General features: G+C 41.7%; 3 protein-coding genes across 4 annotated transcripts; 2 read left to right on the plus strand and 1 right to left on the minus strand.

Annotated features, from left to right (window-relative positions):
- The first annotated feature begins 316 nt into the window (after window positions 1–316).
- Window positions 317–3,598, plus strand: cbx8a (chromobox homolog 8a (Pc class homolog, Drosophila)). 2 transcript variants are annotated; one of them, XM_023423297.2, is made up of 5 exons: window positions 318–563; window positions 689–732; window positions 1,146–1,211; window positions 1,648–1,714; window positions 2,127–3,598. In XM_023423297.2, exons 1-5 carry the CDS (start codon window positions 495–497, stop codon window positions 2,991–2,993), a joined length of 1,113 nt encoding a protein of 370 aa, XP_023279065.1. In that variant the 5' UTR covers window positions 318–494; the 3' UTR covers window positions 2,994–3,598. The 2 variants fall into 2 exon arrangements, with proteins under 2 accessions (XP_087034650.1, XP_023279065.1); XM_087178524.1 differs by lacking the exon at window positions 1,146–1,211 and having other exon boundaries at window positions 317–563.
- A 139-nt stretch (window positions 3,599–3,737) lies between these two features.
- On the plus strand, window positions 3,738–11,043 carry LOC111667560 (meteorin-like protein). The gene is made up of 4 exons (XM_023423298.2): window positions 3,738–6,148; window positions 6,761–7,164; window positions 9,046–9,105; window positions 10,159–11,043. Exons 1-4 carry the CDS (start codon window positions 6,063–6,065, stop codon window positions 10,491–10,493), a joined length of 885 nt encoding a protein of 294 aa, XP_023279066.1. The 5' UTR covers window positions 3,738–6,062; the 3' UTR covers window positions 10,494–11,043.
- A 2,653-nt stretch (window positions 11,044–13,696) lies between these two features.
- aqp8b (aquaporin 8b) lies at window positions 13,697–17,596 on the minus strand. The gene is made up of 5 exons (XM_023423310.2): window positions 16,540–17,596; window positions 15,871–15,997; window positions 15,550–15,764; window positions 15,073–15,207; window positions 13,697–13,885 (listed from the first exon to the last, which is right to left on the minus strand). The coding sequence occupies exons 1-5, from the start codon at window positions 16,797–16,799 to the stop codon at window positions 13,843–13,845; spliced, it is 780 nt and encodes a 259-aa protein (XP_023279078.1). The 5' UTR covers window positions 16,800–17,596; the 3' UTR covers window positions 13,697–13,842.
- Window positions 17,597–18,677: the final 1,081 nt, after the last annotated feature.

The raw sequence follows: 18,677 nt of genomic DNA on the forward strand, positions 1-18,677 counted from the left end.
CTTGAATTATTCGTGTTTACATATAGAGACTCATATTCACAGATAGTTTGTGTGAAGGGGCTGTGTTTGACATTTCATTCAGCCGCCCATTCTTCTCTCTCATTGTTCGTTTGAAAGCCGCTGAAATTAAACTATTATTTCCTTTAGTGTGGACTCTCTGGACCCCCCCTCGGAGACCTCCGGGGTCCGTGGATCCGCTCCGGGAGCCTCTGACTTCGCCTGTTTCTACTGTGCCAGAGATTCCTGTACAGCAGCCAGAGCAGCGGGGCTCCTCCCCTTCACTCAGAAACCCGGAGCACGTAGCAACAACTGAGCCAATGTGCTCCACCACGATCCGTCCTACCGACTGCGGTGCCTGGCAACAGAAAAAGACGTGATGACGTCCTCTTCAGATTGCGTATTATGGGATGTGCGAAATTAAACAACCCGAAGAGGACACGGGGAAGCCAAAAATAATAAAAGGGACAGAAATAAACGGAGGTGCATGGTGAATCATGGAGCTCTCGGCTGTCGGTGAGAGCGTCTTCGCAGCCGAGTCCATCATTAAACGGCGAATCAGACGGGTATTCGCTGCTTTTTTTCCCCCCCACAGGCTGTGTCTCCACACCTATTACGCAACCATTTGTTTGTGCAGCGCCGACAGACAAATTCTCTGATAACCTGAATCTTTAACGGATCTCTTTTGCAGGGTCGTTGGGAATATCTAGTGAAATGGAAGGGCTGGTCTCAGAAGTGAGTATATAATATCCGAGGCTGAGAAGGACAGCGCTCCATCCTGGCCGCTCGTACAACTGCACCTCAGACTCTGTCGCTACTCAGCTTGTGGATGTTTTTTTTTTATCCATTTCATCTGCTCTGTGTGCCGTCGTGCAGGCTGCTGTGGGTCTGCTGGCTCGTGTGCGCCAGTCAGGGGGTGAAAATGTCTAAGCTTCAGCCCGCTGTGATGTGTTCAAGTCCACACTATAGCTTTAGCAATGGCTGGGTTCACCATGCGTCACTGTCGGCTACGTAGTCTGTAATTGCAGCGTATACGCAGCAAAATTGCTTTGATAAAAAGTGTTGGGCCGCGTGTGTGCGCGCTTTGGCATGCGATCCAGCTCAATGTATGGTGCCAAATACCTCTCCTCTTTGCTGTTGTGACACAGGTACAGCACTTGGGAGCCGGAGGAAAACATTCTGGATGCACGACTCTTCGCTGCCTTCGAGGAGAGGTGAGGGTTTGACAGCGCAGCAGTAGGCCTCTGTCGGCACAAACGAAATGGCACCGCGCTCTCCGCACCACGAAAATGCCCATATCAATAAGACATGAAGTCTGGATTTTAGTCTTTCAATCTTTACTTTTCGTAAAAGAAGCGATGGCAGGTGTTTGTGGAGCGAAGTGATTCATTTCCAGCTCAAATGGGTGAAAGATGTGTTACACTTTTTACATCACAAGCAGCTCATCTCCTTTATTCTGGCACATTTTTCATTTTAATTCAACTAAACTGATTTTTTTTAAAAGCCGCCACGAAAACTGTCTTAATCTCGCCCCAGTGAAAGAGTTTTGCTCTTATGTGGAAAATTAAATATTCCGATTGAACTATAGACTAAATAAGAAATAATTAGTTCATGTGTCGTGACGATTCTTCAAATGATTTTCTTCCACAGGGAGCGCGAAAGGGAGCTGTTCGGGCCGAAAAAGAGGGGACCCAAACCTGAGACATTTCTTCTGAAGGTGAATGTTTTGATCTTGTCGCTTCTCTGAGGTTTGTCAAAAATGACACAATGATGAATCATTTCCATGATATGACAGTGACGGCCTTAGTCATTTTGAAAGTGCTCAGCTGTGTGTTAGAGTCACCTTAAAACTAGGGGAATGACAACTGTAACTCAAAAGAAATTCTTTAATTTACCACATGATTTTCATGAGCTAAGGTTATGTAACAGTTCTTGTACATTTTATCAGTTGTTATGTATCTCACTTATATTCCTTTTTATTGCCTTGAATTCTTTAAAAAATAAACAACCTCAGGACGAGGCCTTGAAGGTCCAGTGTAACCAAACAGCTGCTTCTCTTAAACCTTTAAATTTCCTCAGGAGGCTTCTGGGAAACCTCCTTTCATAAACGTTATTTGCTCTGTCCTCAGGCCAAAGCCAAAGCCAAAGAAAAGACGTATGAATTTAGAAGAGAGGCTCCCAGAGCGATCCAGGTTTCCTATCCCATCCCGGAGCCTGTCATAACACCAAGGGCCCGGGAGGGTTTACGCGCCGTGGTTCCCACAATCTTCCCACCGAGCGCGGTCAACAGAGGAGAGAGTGTCCACGTCCGACCACCGGAGCCAGAGAGGAGGCCCAGGCCAACCCCTCCAGCTGCCCTGACACTCCAAGAACCCACCGAGTTCCCCAAGAAGAGAGGGCGCAAACCGAAGCTGCAATTACATTATGATCAAGATGATGGCTGCAGCTCAGCAGAGCCGGACACCAAGCGGAGCAGGTTCCTGGAGGAGCCGGTGTCACACGGCCTTTCCAAAATGACCCGACGCCTGCATCACCACGGGGAGACGTCAGACCACAGCCTCCTCCAGCTGACTAAGAGGTTTCAGGAGGAGACCACGATTACACCCAAATCCAGCGGCGAGCAGAGACACTTGGTGGGCGCGGGCTTGTCTTACACCTGCGCGTTCAGCCCAGATAAAGCGCGTAAAAGCGACCACATGGGGCACAGGACTCATTTTCTGAGCAGGGTGTCTGTTCCTCAGCCCGGCAAGCTGAAGCACTCTGCAGAGCACCGGAGCCATCAGTTGAAGCAGTACTGTCTGCCCCGGGAACAACCTGCTGTCATCTCCACAGAGGCCGAGTCCATCCACGATGAAACCGCGCGATCAGCCTCGTCCTGGACCCCCAGTTTCACCAACCTGGACACTGTGACCGTGACAGATGTCACTATGAACTTCTTGACAGTCACCATCAGAGAGAGCAGCACGGACAAAGGCTTCTTCACTGATAAAAGATGAGTATATGTGCTCTGGATGTTTAGGTCAGCGGAGGCTGTATATGCCGAAATCATTGTTTAACAAGCTACTAACTAACAAGCCTACTGTAATACTATATTTTTTCTATGTAACTTTCAAAAGTGTACATATACAAATATTTAATACGCTGCTGAAAAAATAAAAAAAAAAGGAAAGTGACATTGCATCTTTAAAGGGTATTTTTGTTGCGCTTAGTATCACTGCTGTCATCCTAAGATTAGCATCTACATAATGGCATGGCTTTGTCTTTTTTTTTTTTTCTTTACTATAAAACTTTGTATCCATGTTATTATAACAACCGTATCCGGCTATCGACTGTGACAGTGTTTCCCCGAGTTACAGACATTTGTTTAAGTTTCATTTCCAGTCATGTCTTTCACGCCACATGAAGGGTTTAAGTTTCATTATTCTGCATTCTTTTTACATTTATCCACATAATGTTAATGTAGATAATGTTTGTAGGCAACAGCATCGTGTCAAATAATCGAAATAATCAATGCCATGCAGAGTAAGTGTTATTTTGAAATCTAAACTCCAACTTCATCATCTTTAAAATATCTAAATAAATTTTGTATGCGTTTCACAAAGTATTGTTGTCTTCAAGTCCTAATCTAAATGCTAAATCTAAATGCTTCATTAGACTGCGGAATATATATTTTTGTAAATGCTTCACAGTTGCTCTGTGTCGGGGGTCACATTCAAAAGGAATGTCTGACCATTTATGCTGAGCAAGTTTCTGGTTTGTATGAATTATTCTAATGGTTTGGGGGGGGGGGTTTGATTAAAAATAGATATTTTCCTCTTGCAGTTTTGTATAAGGAGCTTTCTTGTCACACGAGACTAATGAAACACTCATCAGCACGTCTTTACATTACAGAAATGTTTCTGTGACCCCCTCAGTTCAGATGAAACGACGAAGGCCTGATCTGAAGTTGAAAGAGTCCTGTAATTAATCTGCTTTGGTATTTATTTGATTTTCAATCTTTTTAAAGCAGCAATAACAATAATGATTATAATAAAAAAAAAGAAGCTATGAACCACATCTGATGAGAATGAAAATATACCCTGGAGTTGTGGTGCTTCAGTAGAAGAAACCTACAAAGCCTGCTCCTCTCGTTTACTTATCACCATCATCATTTTCATCGTCACTCCCAGTGTTTATACTGCACGCGCTGGAATTGGCGCTCAAAGAAGGACTCGAGTTAAGGCCTCAAAGCGAGTCATGGCGGAGTGACTTCATTTTGACAGTTTGAATTCATTCAGCCAAAGACACTGTAAATGATCATATTACACAATGACATTTAACCGCGGCATGGACATAAAAGCGTGGACAACCACACTGTGAACAGAATTTGAATTTGATTTTGTGATTTTAAAAAATGATTTCAGATCATGTCAGAGGCCTGGAATTTTCCCATCTGTTTTCTGACGGGAAACAGTTTGCATCACCTTGTGGACTCCTACAGTATATGAAGGATACAGGCTGCACTGTGCCGATAAGAGGCCACTGTCTTCTTTCAGGCACAAAGCCTCCATTCATATGACTTTGCTTTGTCTCTCTGGGACACATGACCCAGTCTGACCATCCGGTACTCCTGTAGCTAAAAGAACTCCGTCTGGTTTCTGGCTCACTACTGGTCATTCTGAATGTGAGAGGACTGACACCAATGCGATATTAAAGCTGCGTATGTGCTCATAGATCTAACTTTGGTGACGCAGTTTAATGGAAAAACGAAGGTGAAGCAACAATTTTCTAGAGATGTTTGAAGCAAAATCATAAAATCATCGTCTACTACACTGTCAGAGACGACAACGCCGAGAAGTTTTGCGAATATGAATGTCTTTTCAAATCGGTGATGACAAACGTGATTATATTCCGGATCTCGTCCAGACTTTGAGATTTAGTGACTTGAACAATAAAAAGCTTTTTTTTTTTTTTTTTTCCTGCAGCTGAGACAACATCTGGCCGATCTCTCCATATGAGTGTAATTTTACTCAACGACATAGTTTACCCATCAAAAACCACAACCCTTTCATCTGATGCCGCCTCGGGGCCTGTACACAAACCCCGAGAGAAGCTGCAGCCATCAGCCCTCACAGTGGCCTGCACGGTTCCGCTCCACAGACGTTACCTCCACAAGATGTCGCCACCAGCAAAACCTTGAAACGGTGCCAATTTTTTTTTTTTTGCACAAAGACCCTGCAGGTTAAAATGAAGTGAACCTACTCATCCTCAGTGGATTAATCATTGATGAAAGCTGGTGACGCATTCCAGTTTGTATTCATCTACATTATTAGCGGCTGTTGAGACACAGCTTCCCCCTGCTGTGGGTTTCTTCGGGGCTGGAAAAGCCTCCCAGCAGACTACATTGGATTTTGCCTTCCAGATGTGAGGGGACTGTGCGCTGCACCATCCCGCCACTAGATGAAGCCCAAACACAGAAGCACACGGACTTTTTATTTTTAATTCTATATTCTCTTTTTTTTAATCTCCTCTTTTTTTAGTTATAACCTTTCTGAAACGACCTCAACAGGATCAGCTGGCTCTGATACTCAGTGATATAGACTCAGACTAATTTTTGTTTAATTTACTTTTGCAAATTTAAATGAAGGAGAGAAAAAAACACGGTTTAAGAGTATTAAACATTTTGGCTAAGTACAGCCTAACTAATAACTTAACTGGTGGTATGATAAACTGCTGAGAGACTTTTAAAGTGGGTGAATTATTGTGCAAACAGGCGCGCTGATGTTAACAGATGGCTGAAGGCTTTCAACATCATTGTCTCTTTATAGAGGAAAGACAAAGACCTGTAGAGACCAGCAGTCCCCAACAACTGGATCAGCTCTAATTAGAGAATGAGAGAGAACGAGAGAGAGAGAGAGAGAGAGCGAGAGAGAGAGCGAGAGAGAGAGAGCATATAGTGAAGCTGAACCTCACAAGGTGCAGCAGAGCGCTTGTAGCGACTGTCGATATCTCCCAGGCAAACTTGTTTTTTGTAGCCATGCGCTGCCGTCCACTTCTGTCTGCGTTTTTCTCTCTGTGTGGGTGAGATGTTGCCAAATGCGACCGTTCTGCTGTGTTTTCTGGCTCTTCAGTTACGGCACTGTGCGGCTGATCTGTGCAGCTGGACTGGAAGGTGAGGGGACTTTTCTATTTTTTTTTATTTTAATTTTTTTTGAAGGACAGGTTCAGGCACTTTGAAACCGAGAAAGGAAAAGGGAAAATAAACAGCATTTTGAAGCGCATATTGACTATTTGAAAGGCGCAGCAGCGATAGCAATAACGTGACATTTATAAAGGATTTGAAGTTGTGGCTAATGACTTCATGAATCATTTTCAAGACACCAGTAAGAACAAACGCGTGGGTTGCTGTAGGTTGTGAAATCTCCCTTTGACTATTCCATTTATCAACAACATATTAACACAGGTCTTGAAGGATTAAACCCCTTTATCAATGACTTATTAACATGTATAACTGCCGACCTGCTACCCTATTAGAGCGTGAGAAATTTGTCTTCGTTTAATAATGGCTTACCAACATTTATAACTGCATTATTAGCGAATAAAAAGGATTAGCATTATTCATTTGGATTGGTTTTACATCCTAAAATCTGCTTTAATCAGTGGATTATAACTGATCTATAATTGATTAATAGATTAAGCAATTTCAATGTAATGTAACAATGTCACACAGCAGCAATGTAAATATTGTTGAATTACTATCATACGTTTTTACCGCAAAATCCAGCGGTTTTGCAGCTGCTGTGGACTCCAGAATCGTGCTCCAGGTGCGGCTGCGCTGTACAGAGGGCTCGGTGAGGTGGGTCTACCCGGGCCAGGCTGTCAGAGTGGTTCTGGAGCCCAACCTGTCCTCCAACCTGCGCACCACCGTCTGCATCAAACCATCTCCCTCTTTCCGCGGAGCCAGCGTGTTCATCGAACGGGCCGGAAAGCTGGAGCTGCTGGTGACTGATGGCGAGCGGCCGCGGCAGGTGTTCTGTTTCCGGGCAGATGGACCGCACAGGCCCGCTCTCTACCTCCAAGCCAGCCCGCAGAGGGAAGGACACTGGAGCAGACGCACGATGGGCTTTAGATATGAGCTGTTGGGCAACAGGAGTGCTGTGCCCGACTTGGGCCACAGCGGGCTGCAGAGTGAGTTCACTTTCTCGGAATCTGGTAGCCTATGAAGACAAGTTCTAAATAGATGCTTCAATACATTTGATACGAGTGTGAGAAAACGCCATTTATAGAGCGTTTAGTAGACTTTAAGTTATAGCCTAACTAGAAGGACACGCAAAGAGTGAAGACCACCAAAGCCAATGTCAAACAACATACACCAGACTTCAGAGAAAAAAAAAATCTAATTCAGAGTAAATGCTCCGTGTATGACCCAAAAATTAATGGGTTCTTCCCTGACCCATGCCCCATCCCTCCACCAAGTTCAGTGCAAATTAGTTCAGTAGCCATACTTTTTGCCTGCAAACAAACACACAGGGGTGAAAACAATTTGGTGGAGGTTACTGATGACTTTATTCATGTATAAGACATAATTTACTCAAGATTGATAGTTAATTTATAAGCAGTAGTTGGAGAAGTACTCAGATCCTTTACTCAAGTAAAAGTAAAAATTCTTAATCTGAACAGTAACTACAGCTGACAGATAAATAGTCTATAGCGAAGTTATATCCGTAACAAAAAAGTGAAGTAGAAGTATAAAGTGAAATAAAATTGAAACACTCAAATGGTACTTAAGTAGGCAACAGCAGCAGCTTTGAGTAAATGTACTCAGTTACTTTCCTCGTCTGCTTATAAGCCATTAATAAGACCAATATCTGGGTTGTCAGGATGTGAAAAATCCTTTTAATTGAACCATATCAACCTCTTACCTTCTGGGAAAAGGCTTCAGAAGATCTGGACCAAAATCAATTTATCAAAAATTTATTAAGCATTTATTACAGAACAATCACCATTTCTAAAGTTTATAACTTCGTTATTACAAAATAGAAAGGACAAACATCAACAAAAAGAGAGATTTCACAGCCTGGCAACCCAAACTTTGTTCTTAGTAATGGCATCAGAAAACAATTAATGAACGATTTATAAAATCAGTAGTTACCCTTTATAAAAGGTGCCTTAATAAATAAGTGGCACCAAAAAATTCTAATCATCAGCCAGTGACCATTTACTGGTGGTTCAAATTACTGATGTGAGGGACTTTAACTGACCAATCCTAATTCCTAGTTTAGAAAAAGTAGTGGTTATTTAATTACAGACCCCAATTTTGCCGACTGGGGCGTGCAGCTGCTGGTCAGTCTCGTGTTTTGTCCGGCTGTCTGGTTTCCATCGACAGACAAAGCAGAGAGGACAGAGCAGACCACAGGGCGGCTGGGGGGCACGTAACCAAGGGGCCTGAATTGAGATGGCAAATACTTTGCAGATTCCACAAATGCCTTATCATTGTGCATGTGCGTTTATTAGCATTTATCCATGTGTGAGGGCCTGTCCCAGAGTGGTGATGTCATTCTGTGTCCATAATAGACAGCTGCTGGTTTATCTTTTCTGCATTACCAATCTGGCAGAGTGTTTGACTCCTGCAGTCTCCTGCGTTGGCACTGGGTCGTTCAATTAGGGAGATACAATAGGAGTCAAACACAGGGTCAAGACTAGCAGGGGTTTTTGATCTGCCGGCGGTGTGGTGGGCAGCACAAACACAGGAGCAGCATTCCTTCTCCTAAACCCTGGTTTCGTCACTCTGTGATGTGGGGAGGGAGATGAATGGAGCTGGTATGTGAGAGTTTAGGTCAGTGAAGTGGCAGGGAGGAGCAATGACACCTAGCTATCAATCATGTCAGTCATGGAGCTTGGGGTCATGCACAGATTGGGAGAGGTTGATTATGATATGAGAAAAGTGATAACATCAATCAAATTTCACCTGACAAAATGATCTGATACAAGTTTCCATCATCTTAAATGTCACTGTGCTACACAGCAAAAAACGTCTTCATTTTCTGCACTGATTTTCTCTACCCACAGCTTCTTGTCGACCCTGCAATGATACAGAACTCCTGATGGCAATCTGCAACAGTGACTTTGGTAGGTACACATATGATCTCGCTCAACATCCAAAATCTGTTTTTCACTGTACAAGGAAACACACTGACAGAGCACCCATCATTAAATTCTCATGCCGATATATTGAAGTTTTCCTGCCCTCTCCATATCATCTGACTGTTTCTTTACAAAGTAACATGTGACTTAGCCACACTGTACAAACTATGAAAATATGAATGGGATTCGGTCTGAGAGACAAAGGGTGTAAATGGCATAATAGATCTTGTATAAATGTTTCCAACTGAGAATGAAGCTTTAAGCAACAGTTACATCCAAAACGGCATAAATGACCAGTAAATATCAGCTGCAGTAAAGTAAATTTAGTAGTCATTCAAGTATTGTACATACTATTAAATGCATTTACTTTCATTTTACTTATATGCAACTTTATGCTTCTCCTCTGCATTTATTTAAGTAGTATATATAATATGTTGTAATTTTTATTTATTTCACAAACATACTTATTAGTTCCTCTACAGATTTTACATACAAAATAACAAAAGATAATTTTAGAAACTGTAATTAAGTGTCATAAGTTAGTAATTTTCTGATAGTACATTTGTAATATTACTCAAGATTTTGAGGGCTTTTACTCGTAATGGAGTATTCGTACATTGTATTATTGCTGATTTAACCTAGGTTAAGGATCTGAATACTTCATCAAAGCAGCAGATCTGCTGGCCGTGCAGTTAGCAGAGGTCAAACAGATGTGTGTGTGTGTGATGATGGGGGGGGGGGCAGCTGCCGAGTGGGAGGGGCCTGTGCTTGAGAAGAATCAATAGAGATTGATTGCCATGCTTTGGTCTCACAAAACCCCTATGCCCATTTTAAGGAAGGTGAAAGCACATGAGCAGTAAAAGTGCACATGGCTGAAGAAGAAAAGTAAAAGTCAGAAAACACTGAATAAATGTAGGAAACTTATATGATTTGGAAATAAATGGATTTCTAATATAGATCTTTAACTGATTATTTACTTGATTTTCATGCACTAAATTTATAAACATGGTAAAGGAAATTCTGCCATTTCTTTTTCAGTGGTCCGAGGCTACATCAAGAATGTCACCCACAGCCCTGAAAGTCAGACATCATTGGTGGAGGTGACAGCGGTGAGGGTGTACTGGCAGCGCAGTAGAGTGTTTGAGCAACAAGTGGCTCCGGGGACATCTCAATCCATCCCATCTTGGCATGGACACATCCACACACTCCTACGGTGTCACGTGAAGCCCGGGGATGGACAGTTTCTCTTCACAGGGTCAGAACACTTTGGGGAAGCTTGGTTAGGGTGTGCCCCGCGATACAAAGACTTCCTGTCTGTCTACCAGACTGCCCGGGCGGCACGTCGGAATTCCTGTGACTTCCCTTCAGACTGAGGAAGTGTGTTGTTTTGGTGGCACTGAGCCCTACAGTTTTCATCCACAGGCATTCTCACCCCTGTACCGGCACTGTGGGATCCCTGTAATGTTTTAATGTGCCTTCAAGGTGGCGTCCAGTATCACCAGCAGGGAGAAAGCTACTGAACTTCTGGTGAAAAACACATTTGGAGGAGCAGAACAGGGGCAAACAGCAGGGGCCTCCTGCACTGAGGCTCAGGGAGGACTAGCCTTTGTCTCTTTCCCATCACTGCCCTCGGTCCTGGGAGACTGAGAAGGGGTTGGGTTGCTGCTCCCTCTTTGTGCTTCTCCCCACATCGACTGTTGTTCACTTTGCTGGCTCAGTGTGACAGTTGCCCTCTGAACTGAGGCGGGAGGGTAGAATGAAGGGCCGCCATTTATAATCACCAGTTTGTCTTAGTGAGTAGACTTGAACATATATGACTGTCGAGTTATTTTCATTCGGATTCATCTGTGCTGAAGTTTCAAATCCTCTTTGTTTTGTCTATTTATACTCTGTGTTGTTGAAAAATAAATAATTTCAAGATTCCTCCACATATCTTTCTTTATTCAAAGGATGATTTGCCACATTGTCCAGTTCTAGTAAAAATAATATTTTTCTTTGTTTTAAGACTGATTTACTCCGATGTCTGTTCAGCTTTCATGGTACAGTTGTTTAAGCTTTCATTTGATCTTAAATTCTTTAGGTATTGAGATGAGCCAAAGAAACATTTGGTAGAAGTTTATATTTGACTGGATTCAATAAATCCTCTAGGTCTTTCACTTTTATTGTCGAGATCAAATGCTTTAACTCTGCCAAGCGTCCTTGAAAAAGTGAAAGGTGTTTTATTTTTATGTGTTGTAAATCACGGTGAAAATAGACTCTTTTGGCTGCTGCAGCCAAATATCTAAAGCAGTGGTTGTTTTAATATATGTTAGATTGATAAACATTCATAAAGGCATGTGGTTTTTGAAAAGTACAATTTTGGTTTTGTTATCTACAATAAAGAAAAATTCAAAATTTGAATTTCAAACATATTATTATTTTTACATAATTACACATTTTTATCTTAACGGAGAATCTCAGTTCATATGTGAGTGATAAAGTGTTCAGAAGTGATTCAGCTCATCACCAATGCATAAAAATCTAAATTTCATGAGGTCTTCTATTTCACAAGAATGCAATGACCGCTTAAGCCTCTGCACTCTTTCTCTGCTAAACCCTTAAATGAACTTACGCCCCTCAATTCTCATCATATGCTGCATAATCTCTGATTTTATGAGGAGAATGGCGTTTAGAGCTGAAGTGTCCTACAAGCTTATTTAGCTCCTTTTTCCCTTTGCATACCATCCTTTCCCCTGTAATCAGATTCTTATGATAATAGGATAGCCCTAGCATAAAATGAAATACAAAATCTCCTTAAATGGCAAAAGCTCTGAGCAGACTGAATCAAACTTTTGTGTGGCCCCTGCATCACGGCCCAAGAAGACGAATGGACAGATGTGAGGCCCCAAAGCCTGGGGATCCTCCCCCTCAGCCCCTCCCAGAAGAGGGGAACAATTAATTGACTTTTAAAGCAACTGCTTTCCGAGCCTATTCCACACTTCTCCTTGGCTGAGCAGGGCTCACAAATTGGTGTGTTGAACTTTTTATGAGGACTAAATAGCTGCCAATGAAAGTGTAAATGACTATGTGGTGAATGGGGCCCACACAATGGCCCTGCAGTGACAAGGCCTCTGGCAGACATAATGACCATTGTCACGGCTGCTGTCATCTAGAAACCATCAGGGCTCATGAATCCAAGGAGCCAGAGGAGGGGTGAGCCCTTACTCGGTCCACATTTTCTCATCTTGTGTATTTCTGCTACATATTCTTACCATAGTTCATATTTCTCTGTATCTGTTCTCTCCTTATGCATGTTGTCTGTGTCAGTCTCAGCTAAAACTGACGAAACCGCATATTATTAAAGTTGTAACCAGCCATTAAAAACATATTGGACTTCTTTTTTTTATTTTACTGGGACATTTAATGCCTTTGTTTTAAAAAATTGGATATTAGACAAATGACAAATGGCACTCGATATTTTAGATCAATTTTAATATGGACTGCTAAAATAATCTGTTAAAACATTTTTTGGGCACCAAGAGGGGTCTATGTATATAAGACATGGTTACAGGCTGCAAAAAAAAAAATCTTATTTGGTGAATGTTGCCAAAAAATCAAGGCTTCCACAAATTTTTTTCACCCTTCAGAAGCCCAGTTTGGAGTCTCCTCCCTCAGTATTGTCCCAAGGGGCCACCATGTCAAATTTCGAAGCAAAATATAGCCTCTCTGCAGGCTTTTGAGACCACACAATTCTCATCTCAGGGAATTCCAGCAGGCTCTCATGGGGAATGAGCCCAGGAGGGCTCGGACGGGAGGTGCTGCATGGTGCACCGGCAGGAGTCCACCCAGACTGGGGGGTAATTGGTTTATCCCACCGCCTGCCCTGCTTTCCCATGTGGGACACTGCTGTGGGGAGGCTCAGGGGTACAATATGGAAACAGCATGATACCCTCCAGTGCCGAACAGGCATTCACTGCTCCGGCTATAGAGACCAGGGACAGGCAAGGAGGAACACAAAGCTGGAGCAGAGATGTCTCTTGGCTTTGAAAAGGTTGCCATTTGGTCTCCTTTAAACGGTGAGCAGCATTTGTGGTGGAAATGTGAAGTAATTGAATTTTGGCACAAGCTTTTTATATATATATGAATGTTCTTCTCAATTCAAAAGGTAATGAGTTAGACAATTTTCTATTTGTGTTGTTGTGGTCACTCATGGACCTGTCATGCACCTGGTTGACAGATAGATTTCTATGATGTCTGGCATTGCAACGAGTACTAGCCAGGAGAAATACATGTCCTCACATCAGGGATTGTGTAGGGGTTCTGAAAATAAATCATGGTTTTATTTACAACCCAGCAGAGTATGTGCAAATTCAAGTTAATACAAACCAGCGTGCAAACTCTTGAGACAGAGAGCCAAGTTTATTCAGTTTACTAATTATCTACAGCTCTGTTTAACTTTACCTACAGTGTGGCAGGGCCACGTAGATACTAAATTATACTGTAAGTTAAGTATGATATCACACACTGTACAAGCACACAAGCATCACACTCCAACACTTGTTCTTAAACAACCAACTTGAATAAAAACATAAGAACCTTTCATTATGTTTAGTCTAGTTAAGTTTATTGTGTAGCAATAAAGGTATACAAGAACATCTCAGTGGAAGAAAAGAAGGGGGTTATATTGTAACTGTAGAGGATAAAGCCATCTGATGATCTAAGTGTGTTGGTGTGAACATAACCTCATTTCAGAATGAGTCGAATCTTGTGGTCTCCGAGAAGGAGTCTGCCAAAACAGGAAAACAATTTGTTTAGTCAGTAAGAATCTTTAAAGAGGACCTATTATGCTTTTACGAGTTTTCCCTTTCGTATAATGTGTTAGTTTTTGTCTGCCTTACTTCCTAGACCTATAGACATCAGTACGCCCCTCAGCACCACCCACCTGCAAGCTGGATGAGCACTGCGAGCTTAGCATGCAGCACAGCACACAACTACTTAAAATAAAGGCCAGGAAAAGTTTTTTTTAGTTTTGTAGCCATGCCGAAAAGAGACTGTGTTCTAACTTTCCTGGAGAAATCTACTTTGTACGCTTGGCCATCGACAGAACCACAAAAAACTCAGTGGCTGGAATTCATTTTAACCAGATTCCCTCAACTGATCCAAATATTTTACTGTGTGCCCAGCACTCCAAGGAGGACTGCTTCAAAAACCGCAGTTCAACGCAGGACTTTCGCAATGGTTATGTGTGAAGTACGAAGCAGTTCCCGCTTTACATCGCCCGTCGGGAGACTCAGATTCACAACCTGTAAGTAGGCCATGCATTGTGGATTTGTGAACTATAACTGGGGGTCCCGGTGACCTGATCACTTTAGTACAAAGCAGTAGAGCAACATGCATAAAGATATACTGTAAATGCTAAGAAGTTTGTCAATATTGACATGCTATGCCTTGTTAACTCAGATTGATTATCCACAATCTGACCATTCGGTTAATTTTTCAGTAAACCAGCAAAACAACAAAGCCAGGGTGACCCCCTACCTTTGATGTTATCCTGAAGTCAAATTGCCTGGCAGTGGGTATTCTTGTTTTCCTGCTCTAGTCCAACTTGAAAGGATCAGGTCTATCATTGTCTTGTTCAAGATAGGACTCTGACTCAAACTACCACAATCGTTTGTTTACAACTGAGCAAGAAAGCAAGATGTGGGCAGAATGTATAGTTGCCTGCTCTTATGTTGACCAATCAGAGCATACAAGGCTCTGATAAGTCAGAGAAAAAATGCTCTGAAGAAAAATAATGTCTTTTTTATTTCGGACATTGACACATGTAAATCTATTTTAGTATACACTAAGAATAAAATGATGAACCCTAAACATGGTCAAAATATGTCCTCTTTATCATATATGCAATAAATTGAAGTATTTTAACATGGCTTAGTGTTTTAGTATTAAGTGTATGTGTTGTGTTGCACCTACCGGACAAGGGCAGCTGCTATTAGACCTCCTGCAATGGGTCCTACCCAGTAGACCCAGTGATAAGTCCAGTAGTTGCTCACTATGGCTGGACCAAATGCTCTGGCTGGGTTCAGACATGTCCCAGATACATCTCCACTGATAAAACAAACAATTAAAGAAGATATTTGGATGATTGTTCTCACTTTTTGTGTACAACATACAAGTATTTATGTGAACTGGAATGGTATCCTCTGTTTGCATCACTGCTGCAGCAAAAACATGACATCCAATCATCCTATGTGAAATATAGCGATAAAACTGCTAATGTGATGAGAAATTAAATTACCATGAATGCATCTAGAGGAAATGAAGTCATGCAGATAAAGAATTTCACTGCAAAATGTCCCTAATGCTCTTCCAAAACAGATGCACTTTACTGTAAAAATTAACCTTTCATATGTAAATTCCCAGTTTTTCCTCTCACAAATCATTACTCACCCTGCCAGGACATTGATGATAACAGTGCAGCCAACCATGAAAGGCACCAGGGGGCTTCTGGTCTTGGCGTTCACAGCCCCCAGCAGCACCACCATGGTGACCAAGCAGGTCATGGCGACCTCTCCAAACAGAGCTCCTCCTATTGGACTATCTGACTGTAGCAGATCAAACGCGGCCCCGTGGGCCTTGGCGTAGTTCTCTCCGGAGGTCATTGCCTGTTGGCATCGGTCAGTTGTGATTCAGTTGTGAAGAGGTCCCATTTCACGTACATATAAGAGAGTCTAAAGATGATTTAATGATACACAAATGTGACAGCTTCACCTTTGCCATAGCAGCTCCAAGCACCCCTCCAACCAATTGACAAGCGAGGTATGGGACCACCATGTTCATCTCCATCCCCCCACACAGAAAGATGGCCAGGGTGAAGGGAGGGTTGAAATGGGAACCACTGTAGAGGCAAAAAATAAAGATAAAACTTCAGTTGTGGGGTAAACATTTGAGTTTTAGCCAATATTGTCTTAAAACTATAAACCTTTTAAGTGATGCAAAGTTTCTGCAAATTATTTATAAAAGATTAAATTGTTTAACACAGATTGAATGAATAATAGTATGAGTAGTCAGGACTGATTTATTCAGATGGCTGTTTTCTAAATATAATTCTTTAACTACTGAAATTACATATACAGAAACATGTAAAGTAATAGTGAATGTTCAATGGCACAGATAAGTAATGTCTCTAATGTGAGGCTCATTGCGCTCCATTTTTTCACCTTTTTAAACAATTAGCTTTTGAGATGCATATGCACTCAAAACCACCATAGATGGTATGAATCAAAAGAAATTACTGACTTAGCAGTTATATGAAATTGATTATTAAACCATCCAGAATTCTATGATAACTAAGCCAAAACTCTTTTTTTCATGGCACAATAAATTGCACAATGTGGATAAAATATCTGTTTTTGAAAGAACAGGGAAGATGATCCTCACCTGATCTCAGCCATACAAGCCACCATGATGGCTACAGCCAGACCATGCACCAGAGCTGGCTGAAGCCTCCCCGCAGACTCCACATTCTCTATGACTGACACACACCCTATAAACACAAAGAACGTAGTTCCTACCAGCTCGCCCAGACAGGGCTGAAATAACCTCTCAAATTTGTTCAGAGGTCTGATCGGAGTCTGTTTAGATTCCGTAGTCATGAGAGAGGTCCCAACTTCACCCATCTCCATCTTCTCATCAGCCATGAGTCGTCACTGAGTTCTGGTTGTAAGAGCTGAAGCTGTAACACTGAGTCTGCTCACCTGATTTGTGCATACAAATATGTACAGTGAGGTAGGTAAGGTTAGAGTCTGGCAATGTTACTCCACTAACCTGACATGGACTCTTTTTCTTATTAATCCAGAGAAGCTTGTTCATCACATGTCCTCTCATTACAACAGTGCACTGGCTACAGTAAATATTTCATGTATTTGCTGACAAGTCCTGAACTGTGTCTTAACTAGTTTATAAATCAGCTAGTTTTTGTCAGTGATTGGAGCCTAATAATTTACTATGAAGTAAACATGTTGTCATATGCTACTTTTCCATGATGGGGTCAAAGGAGGACACAACAGGGCAGTAATGGTGTATTGCAACAAATGCAGGGACTTGTTATTAATCATGCAGTAAGCTAGGAATTAAAAGTTATATCTTGGGTTGGTCTGATATCCGTTGGTCATTTAGTTGTATTTTGATGCAGATATTGTTAAAGTCAAGTTTCTTAAATCCCAATGATGATACAACTGTGAAAACATTAGCCTGGATAAGGACACTTGCTAAATGTTTACCCAAGAGCAAAGTCTGTTAAGTTATATTGTGTGATTTCCTGATAGAGCAAATTTGACTTACTAATTAATCATTTCCCACAAGATAATCACACATTACATGAGAAAACAAACCCACTCATGTCAAGAAAGGTGGATGGAACAGAGTTTGCTCTCAATGTGTCTGGTACTCAAGCACAAATAGTAACCCTGATTTCAGATTTTATATATATATATATATAGATAATAATATTGATATTGATACTGGTCCCTTAGTTTTGGGGGTTTTTAACTGTTTTTTAACTGTGACTGAGGTACATACTAAGTGGGACAGCTGAAAAATCAACTTGTCATTGTTCTCTGGTTGACAAATTATGAAATGAAATGGTGACACTGTTTATTTTCTGTATTGCAATTTTTTGTTGCTTATCATCTTACATGTACACTTAGCAATTTAATAGCAATAAGCTTATATCAACTGATTCGTTGGTGTAGCTCTGCTCTGTGGTGCACATCCTGCACAAAGGTTGTGAAGTTGAGGTTGTTTTTACTCACCACCAGTAGGTGGAGATATCAAACAAAAATAACCTACTGGCGGCATCCTACTGAGGATGTTTTGGGCCAATGACAAGTGGCCTGGAAGTTTCCAGTTTGGATTGGGAATGTGATTTTAGGGTTTCATGAGTCTCAAACAGCGATGCTAAAGACAAACAGCATCGGGTAGTCATTGTAAACTATCACAGATTTTGATTACACTCTGGCAAGGGTGCAAAGTGTTGGTTTATAAAGTATACAATACAATACCTACTAATGCCTGCTGGAGCTACTGAGTGTGTGTGTAAACACATGCAATCCTGTAGTGAAAACTTTGAATTTGAAGGTATGGAGGTTCATTTTAGACAATTTGTCCAACCCTCTTAAGAAGCCCAGTTTACTTCATGCAGAAAGTGCAAAAAAAAATAAATAAATAAATAATAATAATAATAATAATAATAATTAAAAAAAAATGAAACAGTTCTAGAAAAAACAATCACAAAAGGCCTCACATGTGTAATTTGTTAATACGAGACCCTAAGCACACACTCAGTTGTACAATTCCTTGAGGAAGCTCGTAGTTTTAATGACAACTCTGCAAAGACATCCTGTGTCACTGCTTTCTGACACTAGTGTTGATAGATAAAGTAGGAACAGGCACAATAAGGACCAAAGCAGCCGCACATGGATTCTTAACGAGGCTGCTCATGTCATGATAGAGCAGCAGCCGCAAGGTGGCAGCAGATCACTCCGAACGGAGTGCTGCTCCAGCATTTAATCATGAAC

The sequence above is a fragment of the Seriola lalandi genome, unplaced genomic scaffold (assembly GCF_002814215.2).
Source record: "Seriola lalandi dorsalis isolate HSWRI2012SDOR001 ecotype SW California unplaced genomic scaffold, Sedor1 jcf7180002054690, whole genome shotgun sequence".
Classification (NCBI taxonomy): Eukaryota; Metazoa; Chordata; class Actinopteri; order Carangiformes; family Carangidae; genus Seriola; species Seriola lalandi.

Bases quoted from the DNA above. Each gene is read 5' to 3' on its own strand.
- cbx8a (XM_023423297.2), top strand. From the start codon at position 495: ATGGAGCTCTCGGCTGTCGGTGAGAGCGTCTTCGCAGCCGAGTCCATC. The intron at 733-1,145 runs GTGAGTATATAA...GTTGTGACACAG, and splicing joins TGGAAGGGCTGGTCTCAGAA to GTACAGCACTTGGGAGCCGG. The intron at 1,212-1,647 runs GTGAGGGTTTGA...TTTCTTCCACAG, and splicing joins TTCGCTGCCTTCGAGGAGAG to GGAGCGCGAAAGGGAGCTGT.
- LOC111667560 (XM_023423298.2), top strand. From the start codon at position 6,063: ATGTTGCCAAATGCGACCGTTCTGCTGTGTTTTCTGGCTCTTCAGTTA. The intron at 6,149-6,760 runs GTGAGGGGACTT...CGCAAAATCCAG, and splicing joins CTGTGCAGCTGGACTGGAAG to CGGTTTTGCAGCTGCTGTGG. The intron at 9,106-10,158 runs GTAGGTACACAT...TTTCTTTTTCAG, and splicing joins AATCTGCAACAGTGACTTTG to TGGTCCGAGGCTACATCAAG.
- aqp8b (XM_023423310.2), bottom strand. From the start codon at position 16,799: ATGGCTGATGAGAAGATGGAGATGGGTGAAGTTGGGACCTCTCTCATG. The intron at 15,765-15,870 runs GTGAAGCTGTCA...CGATGCCAACAG, and splicing joins TTGGAGCTGCTATGGCAAAG to GCAATGACCTCCGGAGAGAA. The intron at 13,886-15,072 runs GTAGGTGCAACA...CTGTTTTGGCAG, and splicing joins ATAGCAGCTGCCCTTGTCCG to ACTCCTTCTCGGAGACCACA.